The sequence below is a fragment of the Rhinoderma darwinii genome, chromosome 3, assembly GCF_050947455.1.
Source record: "Rhinoderma darwinii isolate aRhiDar2 chromosome 3, aRhiDar2.hap1, whole genome shotgun sequence".
Classification (NCBI taxonomy): domain Eukaryota; kingdom Metazoa; phylum Chordata; class Amphibia; order Anura; family Rhinodermatidae; genus Rhinoderma; species Rhinoderma darwinii.
In genome coordinates, this window is record NC_134689.1 from 24,870,290 (window position 1) to 24,890,833 (window position 20,544).

General features: G+C 44.4%; 2 protein-coding genes across 2 annotated transcripts; both read left to right on the forward strand.

Annotated features, from left to right (window-relative positions):
- Window positions 1-5,130: 5,130 nt before the first annotated feature.
- LOC142750306 (histone H2A-like) lies at window positions 5,131-5,520 on the forward strand. Its single transcript, XM_075859301.1, has one exon. It carries the CDS (start codon window positions 5,131-5,133, stop codon window positions 5,518-5,520), a length of 390 nt encoding a protein of 129 aa, XP_075715416.1.
- Window positions 5,521-15,061: 9,541 nt separating this feature from the next.
- On the forward strand, window positions 15,062-15,451 carry LOC142750307 (histone H2A-like). Its single transcript, XM_075859303.1, has one exon. The coding sequence runs from the start codon at window positions 15,062-15,064 to the stop codon at window positions 15,449-15,451; it is 390 nt and encodes a 129-aa protein (XP_075715418.1).
- Window positions 15,452-20,544: the final 5,093 nt, after the last annotated feature.

Here is a 20,544-nt window from a genome sequence, read left to right on the forward strand (position 1 = left end):
AAACTCACACTTATATTTATCAAATGAGTTGCAAAATGACTAGAAAATATAGTCAAGACATTGACAAGGTTAGAAATAATGATTTTTATTTGAAATAATAATTTTCTCCTTCAAACTTTGCTTTCGTCGCTCCATTTGCAGCAATTACAGCATTGCAGACCTTTGGCATTCTAGCTGTTAATTTGCTGAGGTAATCGGGAGAAATTTCACCCCATGCTTCCAGAAGCCCCTCCCACAAGTTGGATTGGCTTGATGGGCACTTCTTGCGTACCATACGGTCAAGCTGCTCCCACAACAGCTCTATGGGGTTGAGATCTGGTGACTGCGCTGGCCACTCCATTGCAGATAGAATATCAGCTGCCGGCTTCTTCCCTAAATAGTTTTTGCATAATTTGGAGGTGTGCTTTGGGTCATTGTCCTGTTGCAGGATGAAATTGGCTCCAATCAAGCGCTGTCCACAGGGTATGGCATGGCGTTGCAAAATGGAGTGATAGCCTTCCTTATTCAAAATCCTTTTTACCTTGTACAAATCTCCCACTTTACCAGCACCAAAGCAACCCCAGACCATCACATTACCTCCACCATGCTTGACAGATGGCGTCAGGCACTCTTCCAGCATCTTTACAGTTGTTCTGCGTCTCACAAAGGTTCTTCTGTGTGATCCAAACACCTCAAACTTCGATTCATCTGTCCATAACACTTTTTTCCAATCTTCCTCTGTCCAATGTCTGTGTGCTTTTGCCTATATTAATCTTTTCCTTTTATTAGCCAGTCTCAGATATGGCTTTTTCTTTGCCACTCTGCCCTGAAGGCCAGCATCCCGGAGTCGCCTCTTCACTGTAGACGTTGACACTGGCGTTTTGCGGGTACTATTTAATGAAGCTGCCAGTTGAGGACCTGTGAGGCGTCTATTTCTCAAACTAGAGACTCTAATGTACTTGTCTTGTTGCTGAGTTGTGCAGCGGGGCCTCCCACTTCTCTTTCTACTCTGGTTAGAGCCTGTTTGTGCTGTCCTCTGAAGGGAGTAGTACACACCGTTGTAGAAAATCTTCAGTTCTTGGCAATTTCTCGCATGGAATAGCCTTCATTTCTAAGAACAAGAATAGACTGTCGAGTTTCACATGAAAGCTCTCTTTTTCTAGCCATTTTGAGAGTTTAATCGAACCCACAAATGTAATGCCCCAGATTTTCAACTAGCTCAAAGGAAGGTCAGTTTTATAGCTCCTCTAAACAGCAAAACTGTTTACAGTGGTGCTAACAAAATTGCACAAGGGTTTTCAAGTGTTTTCTCATCATCCATTAGCCTTCTAACACAGTTAGCAAACACAATGTACCATTAGAACACTGAAGTGATGGTTGCTGGAAATGGGCCTCTATACACCTATGTAGATATTGCATTAAAAACCAGACATTTGCAGCTAGAATAGTCATTTAGCACATTAACAATGTATATAGTGTATTTCTGATTAATCTAATGTTATCTTCATTGAAAGAAACTGTGCTTTTCTTTCTAAAATAAGGAAATTTCTAAGTGACCCTAATCTTTTTAACGGTAGTGTACGTCATTGGCTTTTTAATCACTTTTCATGACGTAAAACGGATGCCATAATAGCCCATGGATGATGGATGCCTGTGACAAATGCCTAATCGTGGCATCTGTCACCTATAGGCTATTATGGCATCCGGTTAACCTATACGTATCTCCAGGTTAGACCATCAATATCTGATCGGTGGGGGTCATATTCTCGACACCTTCGTCTATCAGCTGTTTGAAGAGGCCGTGGAGCTCTAGTGAGCACTGCATCCCCATCATTCCTTACACTGCTCCATACTGTACAATGACGTCACACTCGTAGCAACAGAGCGCAGTATTACAGCCTGAAAAATGGAGGAATAGCTTCTTTTTTTTTACATTCCCCTACATAAAAATAATAAAAGTCAATCAAAGATCTCATAAATGTCAGATAGGAAGGTCTTCGGCAGAGCGACATCCGGCGACATTTTCATGTGGACCGGAAGTCGCGGCCGGACAGTAAGGCTGGGTTCACACGTGGCGGAATTTCACTTAAATTCCGCTGCGGACACTCCGCAGCGTTAATCCGCAGCGGAGCCGTTTGTCCATTGACTTACACTTTAATTTAGCAGTGTTCGTTTAGACGAGGCGTAAAATTCCGCTGCGGAGCATAGGCTGCGGAGCGGAATTTGGTGTCCGCAGCATGCTCTGTCTGTTGCGGAGCAGTGGCGGACTCATGGCGGAATTTCTCCATTGACTTCAATGGAGATTCTAATTTCCGCAATGAAGTCCGCAGCTGTCATGCACATGTTATGTGTGCTGCGGCTCCGTCTTGCTTTTTTAACTTGACATTTCTTCATTCTGGCTGGACCTATGTATTTCTAGGTCTACAGCCAGACTGAGGAAGTCAATGGGGCTCCCGTAATGACGGGAGCGTTGCTAGGAGACGTCAGTAAATAGTCACTGTCCAGGGTGCTGAAAGAGTTAAGCGATCGGCAGTAACTGTTTCTGCCCCCTGGACAGTGACTACCGATCCCAATATACAGCAACCTGTAAAAAAAAATGAAGTTCATTCTTACCGAGAACTCCTTGCTTCTGTCTCCAGTCCGGCCTCCCAGGATGACGTTTCAGTCTAAGTGACGGCTGCAGCCAATCACAGGCTAATAACAGGCTGCAGCGGTCACATGGACTGCCGCGTCATCCAGGGAGGTCGGGCTGGATGCCGAAGGAGGGACGCGTCACCAAGACAACGGGCGGTAAGTATGAATTTCTTTGACTTTCACAAGGGAAAGTGCTGTCCCTTCTCTCTATCCTGCACTGATAGGGAGAAGGGAAGTACTTTTACCGCAGTCCGCAGCAGCTAGTCCGCATCAATTTACTGCACATTTTGTGCAGATCCGCAGCAGAATCTGCAACGCAGATTCTGTGCGGCATTGATGCGGACAGTTGCGGAGGAAATCCGCCACGTGTGGTCATGCCCTAAGACTTCTTCTGGTCGCGGCTTCCGGACATATGTTCCAGGCAGCGAAGAAGCGAGGAGTGGGATCGGAGGCAGCAGTGGCGGCAGGAGCAGGTAAGTTATGTTTGTGTATGTGATGTGTGTATTATGTTCGTGTTACACTGTCTGATTACCACTGTATCTAATCCTCCTACACTGTGTGCCACCATTTTCTGAGCGAATGCACAGTGTAGGAGGATTAGAAGATTCAACCACCTCCTTCTCCTGGCACTTGCCAGGATAAGGGAGGGGGGATTGTGTGAGCTCCCTAGAACGTGTGTGTCTACACCAAATTTGCAGCATAAAGCAATGAGGTTGCTTTACCACATTGCAATGCTGCAATTTTGGGAATTGCTCCCCATCCAGTGACCAGCACATGGAAATGTTATAAATTAGAATCTAATTTATAATTAAAAAAATTAAAACAATGTTTAATCACTTAAATACTAACTGTTTCACTGAAAAAAAAAAATACATTTCTAGCGACACATTCCCTTTAAATCCATATCTCCGGAGCTCTGTGTCATGAAAACGGAGCTCTAACCGCCATAAAGATATAGTAAAAAATAAATCTGCACAGAATTTTAGACCTAAACGTGTCCGGAGATGTTTGTTTTAGTAAATACTGGCATTAGCAATAAAATAACAATTCGGGAGCATCTTTGCTTAGAATTCTGTACTGTGCCGTACCTCTGTAATTCTTCCTGGAAAAGTACAAATAATTGTAAACTGGGTATTTTGATTCCCCTTGCCTTTGGAGCGTGTCAAAACAGACATGTCAGGAGAGCTTATCAGTCTATTTAACCCCTTCCTGCACTTGGACGTATTATTAATCCATATTGAAGTGTGTGGGCTGTAAAATAGAGAGAGTTCTGATTCCTGCCATTTCCAGTAGTGACTGGGGCTCCCTCTGTCACTCCCTTGGTTCCATGCAGCCGGGGCTCTAACAATGGCCCCAAGGCCTGCCATAACTATATGCCTATTAGGTATGCCAAAGCATTATGGAAGCGATCAATAGATCACATTGTGAAGTCCCCCATTGTGTAAAAGTATTACAAAAATACACAATCGTAACAACCATGTAATGAAGTTAATATGTTATTCATGCCGCACGGTAAAAAATAAACGGCAGAATAGTTTTTTTGGAACTGCTTTTTTTTCCCATTCCCCCAAAATTTACGCCATTTACTTGTCACCATGCGGTATCAATAACACGTTAAGTTTTTTTTATACTTTTGCACAATAAGTGGTGTAATAGCAGGTGTTACGTTGCACTATAATTTGCGTGAATTTCAGTCATAAATTATGGTAAATCTGTCAGTCTGCTGAGGCCTCATCGCGCCCATGAAACCATGATAGTGAGGGACATGGAGGGAAAGAGATAAATGTCTCCATTTGTAGAAATCAAGAAGACTGCAGGACAATGTGATGTATATTTTCTTATTTATCCCCATTCCTGTCTGTGAGTTATTTATACTGAATGTGTCTGAATCCCATGAAGTAAAACACTTTGTATTTACTGGTTTGGATTTGAATAGAGATCCATATCCGATTGTACGTGGCGGCTCTAGTTTGATTTATAGGATTTGAGTGAATTCTGGTGTCCAGTTATAGCTTTTGTTTTACTAAGAAAAGTTAAAGTTAAGGAGTAGGATGGTGGATAATATACAGGACTGAAGGGTCAGGAGGTAAAAAACTGGACATTTCCTGCTTTTTGTGATGTCCAGAAGCTAAATTGAATTTCCACCAATCAGAGGGCAGCACTACTGGTCATTTAAATTAAGCAAATTAAACATCTCTTTCTAACTGTAATATTATATATCTGACTATGAATTCCACCAATCAGAAAGCAGCACCACCCAGAAGAGCCAATTAGAACCACCCCTGAGGTAATAGTCAGGCTGACTGTGAGGTCATGACTTGGAATTGCACCAATCAGAGAGCAGCAATGTCCAGAAGAGCCAATTGGAACCTCCCATGAGGTAATATTCAGGCTGATTGTGAGATCATGACTTGGAATTGCACCAGAGAGCAGCACCGGGTATAAATAGCAGCCGCCGCCTGCTCTGCTCATTCTGGATTATTGTTTTATGCAGTAGTCCTTTTGTTTCTTGTGAACATGTCAGAAAGAAAAAGTCTGAGAGGAAAGAGAAGAGCCACAGCCAGGAGCAGAACATCCAGGGCTGGCCTGAAGTTTCCAGTCGGCCGTATACACCGCTTTCTGAGGAAACGGAATTATGGCAGACGCTTCAGTTCTGATGCTCCAGTGTTCCTGGCCGCTGTGATGGAGTATATGACTGCAGAGATCCTGGTTGGCGCCGGCATCGCAGCCCTACGTCGTAATAGCTGCCGCATTACACCTCGTCACCTACAGCTGGCAATGCATCGAGATGTGGAGCTGGACGAGCTGCTTAAAAATGTCATCGTAGCGCAGGGGGGCATCGTGCCTAAGATCCAGGCCGAGCCCCGCTGGTACGTCCAGATAAACCAACACTCTCCAGGCATCTAAAAGCCTCTCTTATTGACCCAAAGGCCCTTTTAAGGGCCACCCACATGTACCAAAGAGCAGATACCTGTGTTATTATGTGTGTGTTATTAAGACTATTGTGTGTGTGTGTGTGTGTGTGTGTGTGTGTGTTATCATGTGTGTATTTTTGTGTGTGTCTTTTTATGTTTGTTATTATGTGTATTTGTATGTGTGTGTTTTTGTGTGGTGTGAGTATGTGTGTGTGTGTGTGTTTTTTTATGTATGTGTTATTATGTGTGTGTTATTATGTGTGTGTAATTATGTGTGTGTACCTATGTGTGTGTTTTAATATGTATGTTATGTGTGTGCAGGGCTGGCTCCAGCTTTATGTGGGCCCTTGGGCGACACCGTCTTAGTAGGCCCCTTTGCGGGTGAACTCACGGGGGCAGTAATATGGCAGAAAACATCACTTTGTAACCCCATATAGATGTTAGGCCCTGTTATTTTCCCCATAGAAAAGTTAGGCCCCCAGTTTGTACCCCCATAAACTTAGTGCCCTCTGTAGATAGTGCCACACAGCCCCCTCCCCCCAGGCAGTGCCACACAGCCCCCTCCACCCTGTTAGTACCACACAGCCTCTGGGTGAGAAGTTATCTGTCAGCCTTAAAGGAACACTCTGGGCAAAATGTACAAACTTGTGTTATTATGGTTGCATGGCACAGGGATTTTCTATTGAGAGGTCTTTCTATTCCTGTGTCATGCACGTCCCCCTCTGGCTCTGGACTTGGTATTACCCAATGCCTCAGTATTTCCTGGGATATTCCTTTAAGAGTTCATATGTAATATTAAACTTATTTAAAATATGTAAGTATATTTAAATATGATTAAGTCTACCCCGCTGTTCCATTAGGTCAGTGATTCCCAAACTTTTTCAGTCCAGCAAATACCAAGCCAGATAGAGACCATACGGAAGATCCATACCACGTCTATGGGCAGATAATCAATCCTATCTCTGTCCACAGCTTGGCCCATGAGGTGGATGTACTTGCACGTTTCTTATATTTTTCCAGTCCACCATGGAAGTACTTGCATGTTTTTTATATCTTTTTCTTATCCACCATTGCCTTTAAGTTCCCCCACAAGTACAAATCGAATGGGCCAACTATGGAAACTATGAAGCTCACTATTTTCTATGTAACAACTAATGCACACACAATGTTTGGTAGAACAAAATTAATCTATGGTTGGAGATGATTGTAATAACCATCGCAGTTCTAAGAAAAGACGCTCCAGAATTGGGGTTTTATTGGGAATACAAGTATTCACTGCAACAGACATGTCAGGAGAGGTGACCGGTCCTCTTTAAAAGGTAAATCCTTACAATGAAAGTATATCGTATATACAGGGGTGGGCTATCTGTGGAGCACTATATACAGGGGTGGACTATCTAGTGGAGCACTATATACAGGGGTGGACTATATGTACAGGGGGGCTATATACAGGGGTGGGCTATATGTGGAGCACTATATACAGGGGTGGGCTATCTATGGAGCACTATATACAATGGTGGACTATCTAGTGGAGCACTATATACATGGGTGGACTATATGTACAGGGGGGCTATGTACAGGGGTGGGCTATATGTACAGGGGGGCTATATACAGGGGTGGGCTATATGTGGAGCATTATATACAGGGGTGGGCTATATCTACAGGGGGGCTACATACATGGTTGGGCTATCTGTGGAGCAATATATACAGGGGTGGGCTATATCTACAGGGGGCTATATACAGGGGTGGGCTATATCTACAGGGGGCTATATACAGGGGTGGGTTATCTGTAGAGCCCTATGTACAGGGGTGGGCTATATCTACAGGGGGGCTATATACAGGGGTGGGCTATATCTACAGGGGGCTATATACAGGGGTGGGTTATCTGTAGAGCCCTATGTACAGGGGTGGGCTATATCTACAGGGGGGCTATATACAGGGGTGGGCTATATCTACAGGGGGGCTACATGCATGATTGGGCTATCTGTGGAGCACTATATACAGGGGTAGGCTATATCTACTGGAGGCTATATACAGGGTTGGGCTATACGTGGAGCACTATATACAGGGGTAGGCTATATCTACAGGGGGCTATATACAGGGTTGGGCTATACGTGGAGCACTATATACAGGGCTGGGCTATATCTACAGGGGGCTATATACAGGGGTGGGCTATCTGTAGAGCACTATAGGAGGAGTTATTTGTGGGACACTATATACAGGGGTGGGCTATATGGGGGCACTATCTACAGGGGGCTCTATGACTGGCACTATCTACAGGGGGCACAGTGTGTGTGTGGAACACGGTGTATGGTGCTATTATAATTAGAGGTGCAGTGTATGGCACTATTATATTTAGGGGTGTAGTGTGTGGTATAATGATAACTTTATATTTATTTATAGGTGCAGAAATGTTGGTAAAGAAATGGACCGGGAGAAATTATCATAGAGGTCTGGACCGGATGGAGAAAAAGAACTAGAATCTGAGACGTCACCGGTGAGTAACTTAATGTCAATGTTTATTCTGCCTCTAATCAGTAATGTAGTCACTCTATGATCTGCAGTCAGATGATGGGTGGTATGATTATGATAGGATTTATTTTTGTGAAACAGCATCTCCCAGCATATCCTCACAATTGTTCGGGCCATGCTGGGAGCTGTAGTTTTACACCGTACAAACCTGTACAGCAGGGGTTGCACTAAATGTAGCTGTATTTGTGCTGGTGCTGTATTTATGTACTGAGCTCGGTTCTGGTGTTGTGTATAGAACCATATTGCTTGTAAGATGTACAAATGTGTTACATAAAAAGCAATGACACTTCGATTGGTAGAGAAAACAAACATGGCGAGGGGGAAGGAGATGTCGGGAAAGAGGTTGTGGGGGGGGGGGGGCGCCAAACTGAATCTTTGCTCCGGGTGCTGGAGAACCTAGCTACGCCTCTGTATAAGAAAATAATTTTGACTGGATTCGGAAATCCAGATGATCATCCCATAAAACAGGCCTACGCTGAGGGAGACCATAGACTGCTATAAGGATGCTATATACACAGATCTCTAGGAATACATGGCGTCTGTTAGGCTGGGTTTCCACGTAGCGTAAACGCTGAGGAATTTCCGCAATGGAATTCTGTGTGGAAAGTCTGCAGCATTTACAGTAGCTGCAAAGATCACGAGACTTGAACAAATCTCATCCACATGATGCGGAAAAAAATTGGATGCAGAACCTTTCATATATTGACCTGCGGTGCAGTTATTGTAATCCACAGCATGTCAATTTATGCTGCGGAATCGCTTCAGTTTTGTTGGAGTTTTTTTCTTATTAAATTCAGTTGGAGGATATGGAGGACGTCGCCCTTTTTTTTTTTAAGAATAAGATGATGCCAGTTTTCATAAATTTGCCCTAACAGTCAAGACCAGTTTTTGTCACGTTTGTGATGTATATTTTTCGTGTACTGCTAGGAAGGCTTCTTGTCGTACACACTAAACATGTCCATAGTTCTCCATTAGCTTATTGAGGCCAAGAGCGTGTCCTATTGGGCTGGTATACGTCGGTATACTTTTTTTTAGGTATGGAAATGTGTAGCAGACTATGCTATGTCATACAATGGGATCCTGCAAAAAGTTGCATACTGCGTGGTATACATTGTTTAACATGGAGCCTCGGGGTGACGTGTGACACTCTATGGCAGGTGTCTCAAGCATGCGGCCCCTGGGGCTTTCATCTGCGGCCCGCGGGACACAGAGCCGCTAGTATCGGCTCTGCTCCGAGACTCTGGAATTCCCTGACATCGCTGTCCACATATGAACAGCGATGTCTGGGGCTTCCCCAGAGCCGGAGTCCCGGGCAGAGCGCTAGTACAGGCTCTGCTCCGGGACTCTGTGGAATTCCCTGACATCGCTGCCCATATATAGACAGTGTGTCAGGGTCTTCCCCAGAGCGGAGCAGAGCGCTGGTGTCGGCTCTGCTCCGGGACTCTGTGGAATTCCCTGACATCGCTGTCCACATATGAACAGCGATGTCTAGGGCTTCCCCAGAGCCGGAGTCCCGAGCAGAGCGCTGGTGTCGGCTCTGCTCCGGGACTCTGTGGAATTCCCTGACATCGCTGCCCATATGTGGACAGTGTGTCAGGGTCTTCCCCAAAGCGGAGTCCCGGGCAGAGCTCTATTATCGGCTCTGCTCCGGGACTCTGTGGAATTCCCTGACATCGCTGCCCATATGTGGACCGTGTGTCAGGGTCTTCCCCAGAGCGGAGCAGAGCGCTGGTGTCGGCTCTGCTCCTGGACTCTGTGGAATTCCCTGACATCGCTGTCCACATATGAACAGCGATGTCTGGGGCTTCCCCAGAGCCGGAGTCCCGAGCAGAGCGCTGGTGTCGCCTCTGCTCCGGGACTCTGTGGAATTCCCTGACATCGCTGCCCATATGTGGACAGTGTGTCAGGGTCTTCCCCAGAGCGGAGTCTCGGGCAGAGCTCTATTATCAGCTCTGCTCCGGGACTCTGGGGAAGCCTCTGACATCGCTGTCCATACATCGACTATTGATGTCAGGGGTTTCCCCAGACAGGAGTCCCAGTGATGTCAGGAGCCCAGCTGGAGTCCCAGGAAGAGCCTACTAGCGCTCTGCCCGGGACTCCAGCTCTGGGGTTGCCCCTGACATCTCTGTCTATATATGGACAGTGATGTCAGGAGCAGAGCTGGAATCCCAGGCAGAGTGCCAGAAGCGGCTCTGCTCCGGGACGCCAGCTCTAGGCAAGCCCCTGACGGCACTGTGGCAGCATCTGCGGAGGGCACTGCGGCAGCATCTACGGAGGGCACACAGCGGCAGCATCTGCGGAGGACTCTGCGGCAGCATCTACGGAGGACTCTGCGGCAGCATCTACGGAGGACTCTGCGGCAGCATCTGCATTTAGCGACACTTAAACTGGAAAGCTGGATTGTTGAAATAAGCACGTGGAGAAATATCTTAAATTTTAAACCTAGCGGTATTATTATAGTAATGTAGTGTTATAGTAGTTCAAATAACTAATTGATTAACAATAATTTTGTATTGTATCAAATTTGAAAGTAATGCGGCCCGTCAACTTCCCATTTTTTCTATATGCGGCCCACTTACCCGGCCGAGTTTGAGACCCCTGCTCTATGGTATATAGAAAACAAGGCGTAAGGTGGCGCTGTGACAAAGCTGGAGTTATACCCCTAAAGGGTGCTCAGCTGCCAAGGGTTGACTCCAATCCTATTCCGTAGTACAAGCAAAAAGAAAATAAGTAAAACACAAACAAACGCCTTCTGTGGTATATTTTACAAGCGTTCGTTCAACACATACGTCATTGGCTTTTTAATTACTTTTCATGACGTAAAACGGATGTCATAATAGCCCATGGATGATGGATGCCTGTGACAAATGTCTACTCGTGGTATTTGTCACCTATAGGCTATTATGGGATCCGGTTAACCTATACATATCTCCAGGTTAGACCATCAATATCTGATCGGTGGGGGTCTTATTCTCAACACCTTCGTCTATCAGCTGTTTGAAGAGGCCATGGCGCTCTAGTGAGCACGGCATCCCCATCATTCCTTACACTGCTCCATACTGTACAATGACGTCACACTCGTAGCAACAGAGCGCAGTATTACAGCCTGAAATATGGAGGAATATTATTTTTTTTTTCCATTCCCCTACAAAAAAATAAGTAATTATATTATCTCCCTCACCACTTCAACCATATGTGTGCTAAAATCTTAATTGGACACATTTACTAACACAATTGTATCCAGTCTGCACCCGAGACCGATACATTGTAGCAAACTACCAGAGAGATTTGTGCTACTGATGTATTTAGCTCATAGAGCATTGTCTACACTGAACTCAATTGTATCCACTTCTCATCTGCTAGCAGGACAAGGTATGTACGAGTTTGCAGCCTTTGAATGTAAACAAGAGTGTTCCCATTCACTGACAATGAAAACGGTGAAGAATTGAAACACAAAGGGGCAGATTTACTAATACCATCTGGGTTTTTTTCGGGTCCCCTGAAGAACCCCATTAAATTCAGACAGCTATCAATTAGACTAGATGCACCAAATTTATCATAGCGGCTCATGCTGGATGATAAATGTCACGCACTTCTGTCTAACTTTATACCACCGCTTTGCTGACACTGTAGACCACTTTGTTGCGCCACAATTTTGGTGCAATTTGGCTCATCTCAAGACGCCCCCTGTCCCGATAAGCAAGCCCCCATTGCTGGGCAAGTCGCATACATCTGTTTTTAGCGTATTTCAATGATAAATGTGTCTTAAATGTGTTTTTTTTCCCAAAAAAGTTGGCGCAACAGGCTAGTATTATGATGCAACACCAATAGTAAAGTATAAAAGGCTGTGTTGTAGGGAAAGAAATAAATGTCTGCATTTTTAGAAATCAAGAGGACTGCAGGACAGTGTGATGTATAACTTCCGATTTATCTCCGTTCCTTTGAATAGAGATGTCGCCCCCTCCTTCCTGTCGCCTTAGGCACAGGCTTCCTGGTAATAACAGCAGATATGAAGGGGTCTCTGAAGTTGGACTTCGGGCAATAAGATGATCACCGATCCAACTTTAATTTGAAAATGTGTTGACTTCATGAGTTTACCCTTTAATAGCAGCATCGCTAGCTTTCCTTCTTCGCACTGCTGTACAGAGATACTTTTGGACAGGATCCAGGACTTGTTCCCTTCCTCAGACAGAGACTCTGAACATTGTGATGAAGGAGCATGCAGGGAAACGAGGGAGGAGGCAGTTTGAATTTTTAATCAGTGTCCGTTACAAACTTATATAACCTTTTACTATTCTGTAAAATAAATTATAACAATTAAAAGTTGTAGGGTGCCCTTAAAGTGAATGTCAACCCTTAAAGGCCATTTATTTTCGAAATATTTTCTAATTATATCTTAATAGCGGTGAAGGAAAGTAAATTATGCCATTCTGGTTGCCTTGAGGCACCACTATGGGGAGCTTGCATCCTGTTATACATAGAACTCCATAATAACACAGTATGCAGGAAGCTCCTAAGCTCCCCCTAGTGGCAGCTGCATACAGCCAGCATGTTGTATTTTAAAGGGAAGGTGTCGCAAAATTATTTTTTTTTATATAAATTTGCTTTTAGTATGTTATTAAAATACATTTTATTTATTTGTGTTTTTGTGTTGTACTTTTTTCTTTTTTCTTACTTTTACTTCACTATGGGGGCTGCCATTTTTTTTTCATCTCTGTATGTGCCGATTAATGACACATACAGAGATGGAATACGGCACATACATCCCCATAGAGAATGTGAACGGGAGCCGTTCCATTCACTATAGTGTACACCGTCTGTGTGGGAACGGCGCATGCGCCGCTCCCACACAGTCCAAAAGGAAGGTCTTCGGCAGAGCGACATCCGGCGCCATTTTCATGTGGACCGGATGCCGCGGCCGGAAGTAAGATTACTTCTTCTGGTCGCGGCTTCTGGACATATGTTCCAGGCAGCGAAGACGCGAGGAGTAGGATCGAAGGCAGCAGCGGCGGCAGGAGCAGGTAAGTTATGTTTGTGTATGTGATGTGTGTATTATGTTCGTGTTATAATGTCTGATTAACACTGTATCTAATCCTCCTACACTGTGTGCCACCATTTTCTGAGCGAATGCACAGTATAGGAGGATTAGAAGATTCAACCACCTCCTTCTCCTGGCACTAGTCAGGATAAGGGAGGGGGGATTGTGTGAGCTCCCTAGAGCGTGTGTGTCTACACCAAATTTGCAGCATAAAGCAATGAGGTTGCTTTACCACATTACAATGCTGCAATTTTGGGATTTGCTCCCTCTAGTGACCAGCACATTTAAATGTTATAAATTAGAATCTAATTTATAATTAAAAAAATTAAAACAATGTTTAATCACTTAAATACTAACTGTTTCACTGAAAAAATAAAAATAAATTTCTAGCGACACATTCCCTTTAAATCCATATCTACGGAGCTCTGTGTCATGAAAACGGAGCTCTGACCGCCATAAAGATATAGTAAAAAATAAATCTGCACAGAATTTTAGACCTAAACAAGTCCGGAGATGTTTGTTTTAGTAAATACTGGCATTAGCAATAAAATAACAATTCGGGAGCATCTTTGCTTAGAATTCTGTACTGTGCCGTAACTCTGTAATTCTTCCTGGAAATGTATGAATAATTGAAAACTGGGTATTTTGATTCCCCTTGCCATTGGAGCGTGTCAAAACAGACATGTCAGGAGAGCTTATAGGTCTATTTAACCCCTTCCTGCACTTGGATGTATTATTAATCCATATTGCAGTGTGTGGGCTGTAAAATAGAGAGAGTTCTGATTCCTGCCATTTTCAGTAGTGACTGGGGCTCCCTCTGTCACTCCCTTGGTTCCATGCAGCCGGGGCTCTAACAATGGCCCCCAGGCCTGCCATGACTCTATGCCTATTAGGTATGCCAAAGCATTATGGAAGCGATCAATAGATCACATTGTGAAGTTCCCCATTGTGCAAAAGTATTACAAAAATACACAATCGTAACAACCATATAATGAAGTTAACATGTTATTCATGCCGCACGGTAAAAAACAAACGGCAGAATAGTTTTTTTGGAACTGCTTTTTTTTCCAATTCCCCCAAAATTTACGCCATTTACTTGTCACCATGCGGTATCAATAACACGTTAACATTATTATACGGGTCGTTTTGTTTGAGGATTTTTTTTTATTCTTTTGCACAATAAGTGGTGTAATAGCAGGTGTTACGTTGCAGCATAATTTGCGTGAATTTCAGTCATAAATTATGGTAAATCTGTCAGTCTGCTGAGGCCTCATCGCGCCCATGAAACCATGATAGTGAGGGACATGGAGGGAAAGAGATAAATGTCTCCATTTGTAGAAATCAAGAAGACTGCAGGACAATGTGATGTATATTTTCTTATTTATCCCCATTCCTGTCTGTGTGTTATTTATACTGAATGTGTCTGAATCCCATGAGGTAAAACACTTTGTATTTACTGGTTGGGATTTGAATAGAGATCCATATCCGATTGTACGTGGCGGCTCTAGTTTGATTTATAGGATTTGAGTGAATTCTGGTGTCCAGTTATAGCTTTTGATTTACTAAGAAAAGTTAAAGTTCAGGAGTAGGATGGTGGATAATATACAGGACTGAAGGGTCAGGAGGTAAAAAACTGGACATCTCCTGCTGTTTGTGATGTCCTGAAGCTAAATTTAATTTCCACCAATCAGAGGGCAGAACTACTGGTCATTTAAATGAAGCAAATTAAACATCTCTTTCAAACTGTAATATTATAAAACTGACTTGGAATTCCACCAATCAGAAAGCAGCACCACCCAAAAGAGCCAATTAGAACCACCCCTGAGGTAATAATCAGGCTGACTGTGAGGTCATGACTTGGAATTGCACCAGAGAGCAGCACTGGGTATAAATAGCAGCCGCCGCCTGCTCTGTTCATTCTGGATTATTGTTTTATGCAGTAGTCCTTTTGTTTCTTGTGAACATGTCAGAAAGAGAAAGTCTGAGAGGAAAGAGAAGAGCCACAGCCAGGAGCAGAACATCCAGGGCTGGCCTGAAGTTTCCAGTCGGCCGTATACACCGCTTTCTGAGGAAACGGAATTATGGCAGACGCTTCAGTTCTGTTGCTCCAGTGTTCCTGGCCGCTGTGATGGAGTATATGACTGCAGAGATCCTGGTTGGCGCCGGCATCGCAGCCCTACGTCGTAATAGCTGCCGCATTACACCTCGTCACCTACAGCTGGCAATGCATCGAGATGTGGAGCTGGACGAGCTGCTTAAAAATGTCATCGTAGCGCAGGGGGGCATCGTGCCTAAGATCCAGGCCGAGCCCCGCTGGTACGTCCAGATAAACCAACGCTCTCCAGGCATCTAAAAGCCTCTCTTATTGACCCAAAGGCCCTTTTAAGGGCCACCCACATGTACCAAAGAGCAGATACCTGTGTTATTATGTGTGTGTGTGTGTGTGTGTGTGTGTGTGTGTGTGTGTGTGTGTGTGTTATCATGTGTGTATTTTTGTGTTTGTCTTTTTATGTTTGTTATTATGTGTATTTGTATGTGTGCGTTATTGTGTGGTGTGTGTGTGTGTGTGTGTGTGTGTGTGTGTTTTTTTTTATGTATGTATTATTATGTGTGTGTTATTATGTGTGTGTAATTATGTGTGTGTAATTATGTGTGTGTACCTATGTGTGTGTTTTAATATGTATGTATGTGTGTGCAGGGCTGGCTCCAGCTTTATGTGGGCCCTTGGGCGACACAGTCTTAGTAGGGCCCTTTGCGGGTGAACTCACGGGGCAGTAATATGGCAGAAAACATCACTATGAAACCCCATATAGATGTTAGGCCCTGTTTTTTTCCCCATAGAAAAGTTAGGCCCCCAGTTTGTACCCCCATAAACTTAGTGCCCTCTGTAGATAGTGCCACACAGCCCCCCTCCAAGGTAGTGCCACACTGCCCCCTCTTCCCAGGTAGTGCCACACAGTCCCCTCCCAGGTAGTGCCACACTGCCCCCTCTTCCCAGGTAGTGCCACACAGCCCCCTCCACCGAGGTAGTGCCACACAGCCCCCTCCCCCCAGGTAGTGCCACACAGCCTCTGGGTGAGAAGTTATCTATCAGCCTTAAAGGAACACTCCGGGCAAAATGTACAAACTTGTGTTATTATGGGTGCATGGCACAGGGATTTTCTATTGAAAGGTCTTTCTATCCCTGTGTCATGCACATCCCCCTCTGGCTCTGGACTTGGTATTACCCAATGCCTCAGTATTTCCTGGGATATTCCTTTAACAGTTCATATGTAATATTAAACTTATTTAAAATATGTAAGTATATTTAAATATGATTAAGTCTACCCCACTGTTCCATTAGGTCAGTGATACCCAAACTTTTTCAGTCCAGCAAATACCAAGCCAGATAGAGACCATACGGAGGATCCATACCACGTCTATGGGCAGATAATCAATCCTATCTCTGTCCACAGCTTGGCCCATGAGGTGGATGTACTTGCACGTTTCTTATATTTTTCCAGTCCACCATGGAAGTACTTGCATGTTTTATATATCTTTTTCTTATCCACCATGTCCTTTAAGTTCCCCCACAAGTACAAATCGAATGGGCCAACTATGGAAACTATGAAGCTCACTATTTTCTATGTAACAACTAATGCACACACAATGTTTGGTAGAACAAAATTCATCTATGGTTGGAGATGATTGTAATAACCAATTGTTTATGAAAAATAAACTTTGAATGCAATTAATAGTGGACATGTAGTTGTTCTTTATAGCTGGAGGATGGCCCCTAAGAATCGTAATCTCAAGGTATCTCAATACCTTCACATACGGTTGTCACTTGTCCATTTGTATTTGTACTCATAAGACCTCATAGGGTTTTACATTTTATGAAGACTAGGGCCTCATGTACATGTATGGTGGCACACGGCGTAAAACGGACCCACAGAGACTCCGGGTCTAACCATATCGGGTCTGTGAACACTAAAAAGTCTCTAAACCGTTACAGTACTCAGCTGAGACAGTTTTACTACGGCCACATTTAGTTCTTACTCGGACTTCACAGTCTGCCGCCACTATTAGGTGAAGTATTTGGATTTGTACAACTATTGAACTCAACAGGTTCTGTAAAATTCTCTATGCAATGAGCTCATGAGAAGAGACACGCCCCTTTGACTAGCGGACTGGTAACACCCACTTGTCAATTTATTAATAAACTTCTAGGAGTAACAGCGGAACGGCACATCGCAGTTCTAAGAAAAGACGCTCCAGAATTGGGGTTTTATTGGGAATACAAGTATTCACTGCATCAGACATGTCAGGAGAGGTGACCGGTCCTCTTTAAAAGGTAAATCCTGTCAAAATAATCTTCTGGTCATAGATAAATGAGAGAGAATGACATCAGTAAAGTCTGTGATCTGGTCAGCACTGATTTCCAGAAAGAGAGGGTCTTTAGAGAACTCCAACCCATTCACACTACTCCGAGATTTCTGTACTAAGAATTTTGGGTCTGGTTTCCAGCGACCGAAATCTCTCAGCTGTGTCAGAGGTTTAAGCTTTCTATAGAGTTCTTTTAATCAGTGATAACCCAAGATCAAGACTTTACCAATGTCATCTTCTTACATGTATAATAATCTATGACGTATAAGAAAATAATTTTGACTGGATTGGGAAATCCAGATGATCATCCCATAAAATAGGCCTATGCTGGGAGAGACCATAGACTGCTATAAGGATGCTATACACACAGATCTCTAGGAATACATGGCGTCTTTTTTAAAACTGTCTGAAACAAGCGTTGCCCCACCTTGAGGTTATGGAGATCAGCACCTGTGGACGGGAACCCATTTTCAAATCGCCTTTTAGGCTGGGTTTCCACGTAGCGTTAACGCTGAGGAATTTCTGCAATGGAATTCTGTGTGGAAAGTCCGCAGCATTTACAGTAGCTGCAAAGATCACGAGACTTGCACAAATCTCATCCACATGATGCGGAAAAAAATCGGATGCAAAACCGTTGATATATTGACCTGCGGTGCAGTTATTTTAATCCCCAGCATGTCAATTTATGCTGCGGAATCGCTTCAGTTTTGTTGCAGTTTTTTTCCCATTAAATTCAGTTGGAGGATATGGAGGACGTCGCCCTGCTTTTTAAGAATAAGAGTATGACCGTTTTCATAAATTTGCCCTAACAGTCAAGGCCAGTTTTTGTTACGTTTGTGATGTATATTTTTCGTGTATTGCTAGGAAGGCTTCCTGTCGTACACGCTAAACGTGTCCATAGGTCTCCATTAGCTTATTGAGGTCAAGAGCGTGTCCTATTGGGCTGGTATATGTCGGTATACTTTTTTTTTTTTTTTTTAGGTATGGAAATGTGTAGCAGACTATGCTATGCCATGACTGGCCTAAGTATAGTCATGCCATGTTTTACCTAATGAACCTGTTCACCCCTTTTTCCTGCCCATCTCCCAATAACGACACGTGACAACCGAGGTTGGATATGAAATGGCCACAGCAGCCGTTTATTTATTTACATTATTTAAATGCAATTAAATCCGAAACATTCGGCTAACTCAACCTCTAATTCACATGACCCAACATGGGTCAGAATCAGAATTAACCATAAACATATTTTAATACTTTAACAGAGCAGGGGAAGTCCTTGAAGCCATTTTAAAACCGGATTTTTCTTTAAATTAGCCATCTGCAAACCACCACCAACTCTTTACCTCCAGCCGTAAACCAGCTCGGAGGCACCGCTCACCTCTGCAGATGGCTCCAACCACTAGAAGACCACTTCAAAGGGATAACACCCTATGAAGTCTTCAAATGATATGCCATTTTGGGGGACGCATACCCCCGATGCGACCCCCCCACCATTTTGTACTGACCAACCTCAAGGACTCCCCCCGCCAGCTGCCATGACATCCGAACCTGCTCCAAAGAAAATGAGAAACACAAGTTATGAAATTATACAACATAAATCAAATAACAAATTCATAGCCACCCCGATCCCCAGGCCAACCCCTAACTTTAGGGCGGGAGGGTGGGAGCTCAGTTTGCTACCTGTTGTTCCTCCCGCTGCTTCCGGCTCAATGCCGAAAACAGCGGGAGGAACAGATAACTCCCCCCGTCCCCTCCCCTATACGTTCCCTCCCCTTCCCCAACTACCTCTTCCCCTATTGGCTCTCTTCCCTCCTATGGCAGTCATGGAGGCTTCCCATTAAGCCCTCCGCGCTGCCGTCCAGCCTCTTCTTGACTGGCCTAAGTAGAGTCATGCCATGTTTTACCTAATGAACCTGTTCACCCCTTTTTCCTGCCCATCTCCCAATAACGACACGTGACAACCGAGGTTGGATATGAAATGGCCACAGCAGCCGTTTATTTATTTACATTATTTAAATGCAATTAAATCCGAAACATTCGGATAACTCCACCTCTAATTCACATGACCCAACATGGGTCAGAATCAGAATTAACCATAAACATATTTTAATACTTTAACAGAGCAGGGGAAGTCCTTGAAGCCATTTTAAAACCGGATTTTTCTTTAAATTAGCCATCTGCAAACCACCACCAACTCTTTACCTCCAGCCGTAAACCAGCTCGGAGGCACCGCTCACCTCTGCAGATGGCTCCAAACACCAGAAGACCACTTCAAAGGGATAACACCCTATGAAGTCTTCAAATGATATACCATTTTGGGGGACGCATACCCCCGATGCGACCCCCCCACCATTTTGTACTGACCAACCTCAAGGACTCCTCCCGCAACAGCGAAACAGGCCTTGACTACCTTAAGCCTGTGAGTTCCTCCAAACCACCACCGCCCTCTCAATTCCTTCTGCTAAGGCCAAGCTCCACAGATCAATTCCAACCTCGGTCAAGTGCACCCCATCACTACGCCAACAGTTCCCAACCCCGGACTCCAGATCCCTGTGACGAACACAAATGCCCCCATTCTTGGCAACGAATCGTGACACCGCCCGATTCACCTTAATGCGGGCCTTGTTGACCCTTTCCACCGACCGTGCCAGGTGCCAAGCCTTCCTCGGAACTATGTCCGACCAAACAATCATCAAGGACGGATGAGACGCCCGCAAACACAGCAAATCATGCTTGATATCCCGCACTAGCTCACGAAAGGGGCGTACCCCTAGATCGTTCCCCCCAACATGTAACACCAAAATCTCCGGGACTCTATCCAGGCGAGCATATGTTTGAAACTCGGCCAATACCCGGCTCCATAACATACCTCGAAATCCCAACCAATGTAACACCGCATCTGAATGTGAAGCTGGCGGCCATCCGGGCGCACATCCGCCCACAGCGCCCCCCCAGTGCACAAAAGAATGTCCCAACAGCCAGACTAAACATGGGCCATGATTTGAAAGAAAGGACAAGAAACTCACAGAACATCATAAGAAACAACGTACAACTCATAACAAATGAGGGTGCACGTAA

What these genes read in the sequence shown, in the direction of transcription:
- LOC142750306 (XM_075859301.1), top strand. Translation starts at nt 5,131, where the DNA reads ATGTCAGAAAGAAAAAGTCTGAGAGGAAAGAGAAGAGCCACAGCCAGG.
- LOC142750307 (XM_075859303.1), top strand. Translation starts at nt 15,062, where the DNA reads ATGTCAGAAAGAGAAAGTCTGAGAGGAAAGAGAAGAGCCACAGCCAGG.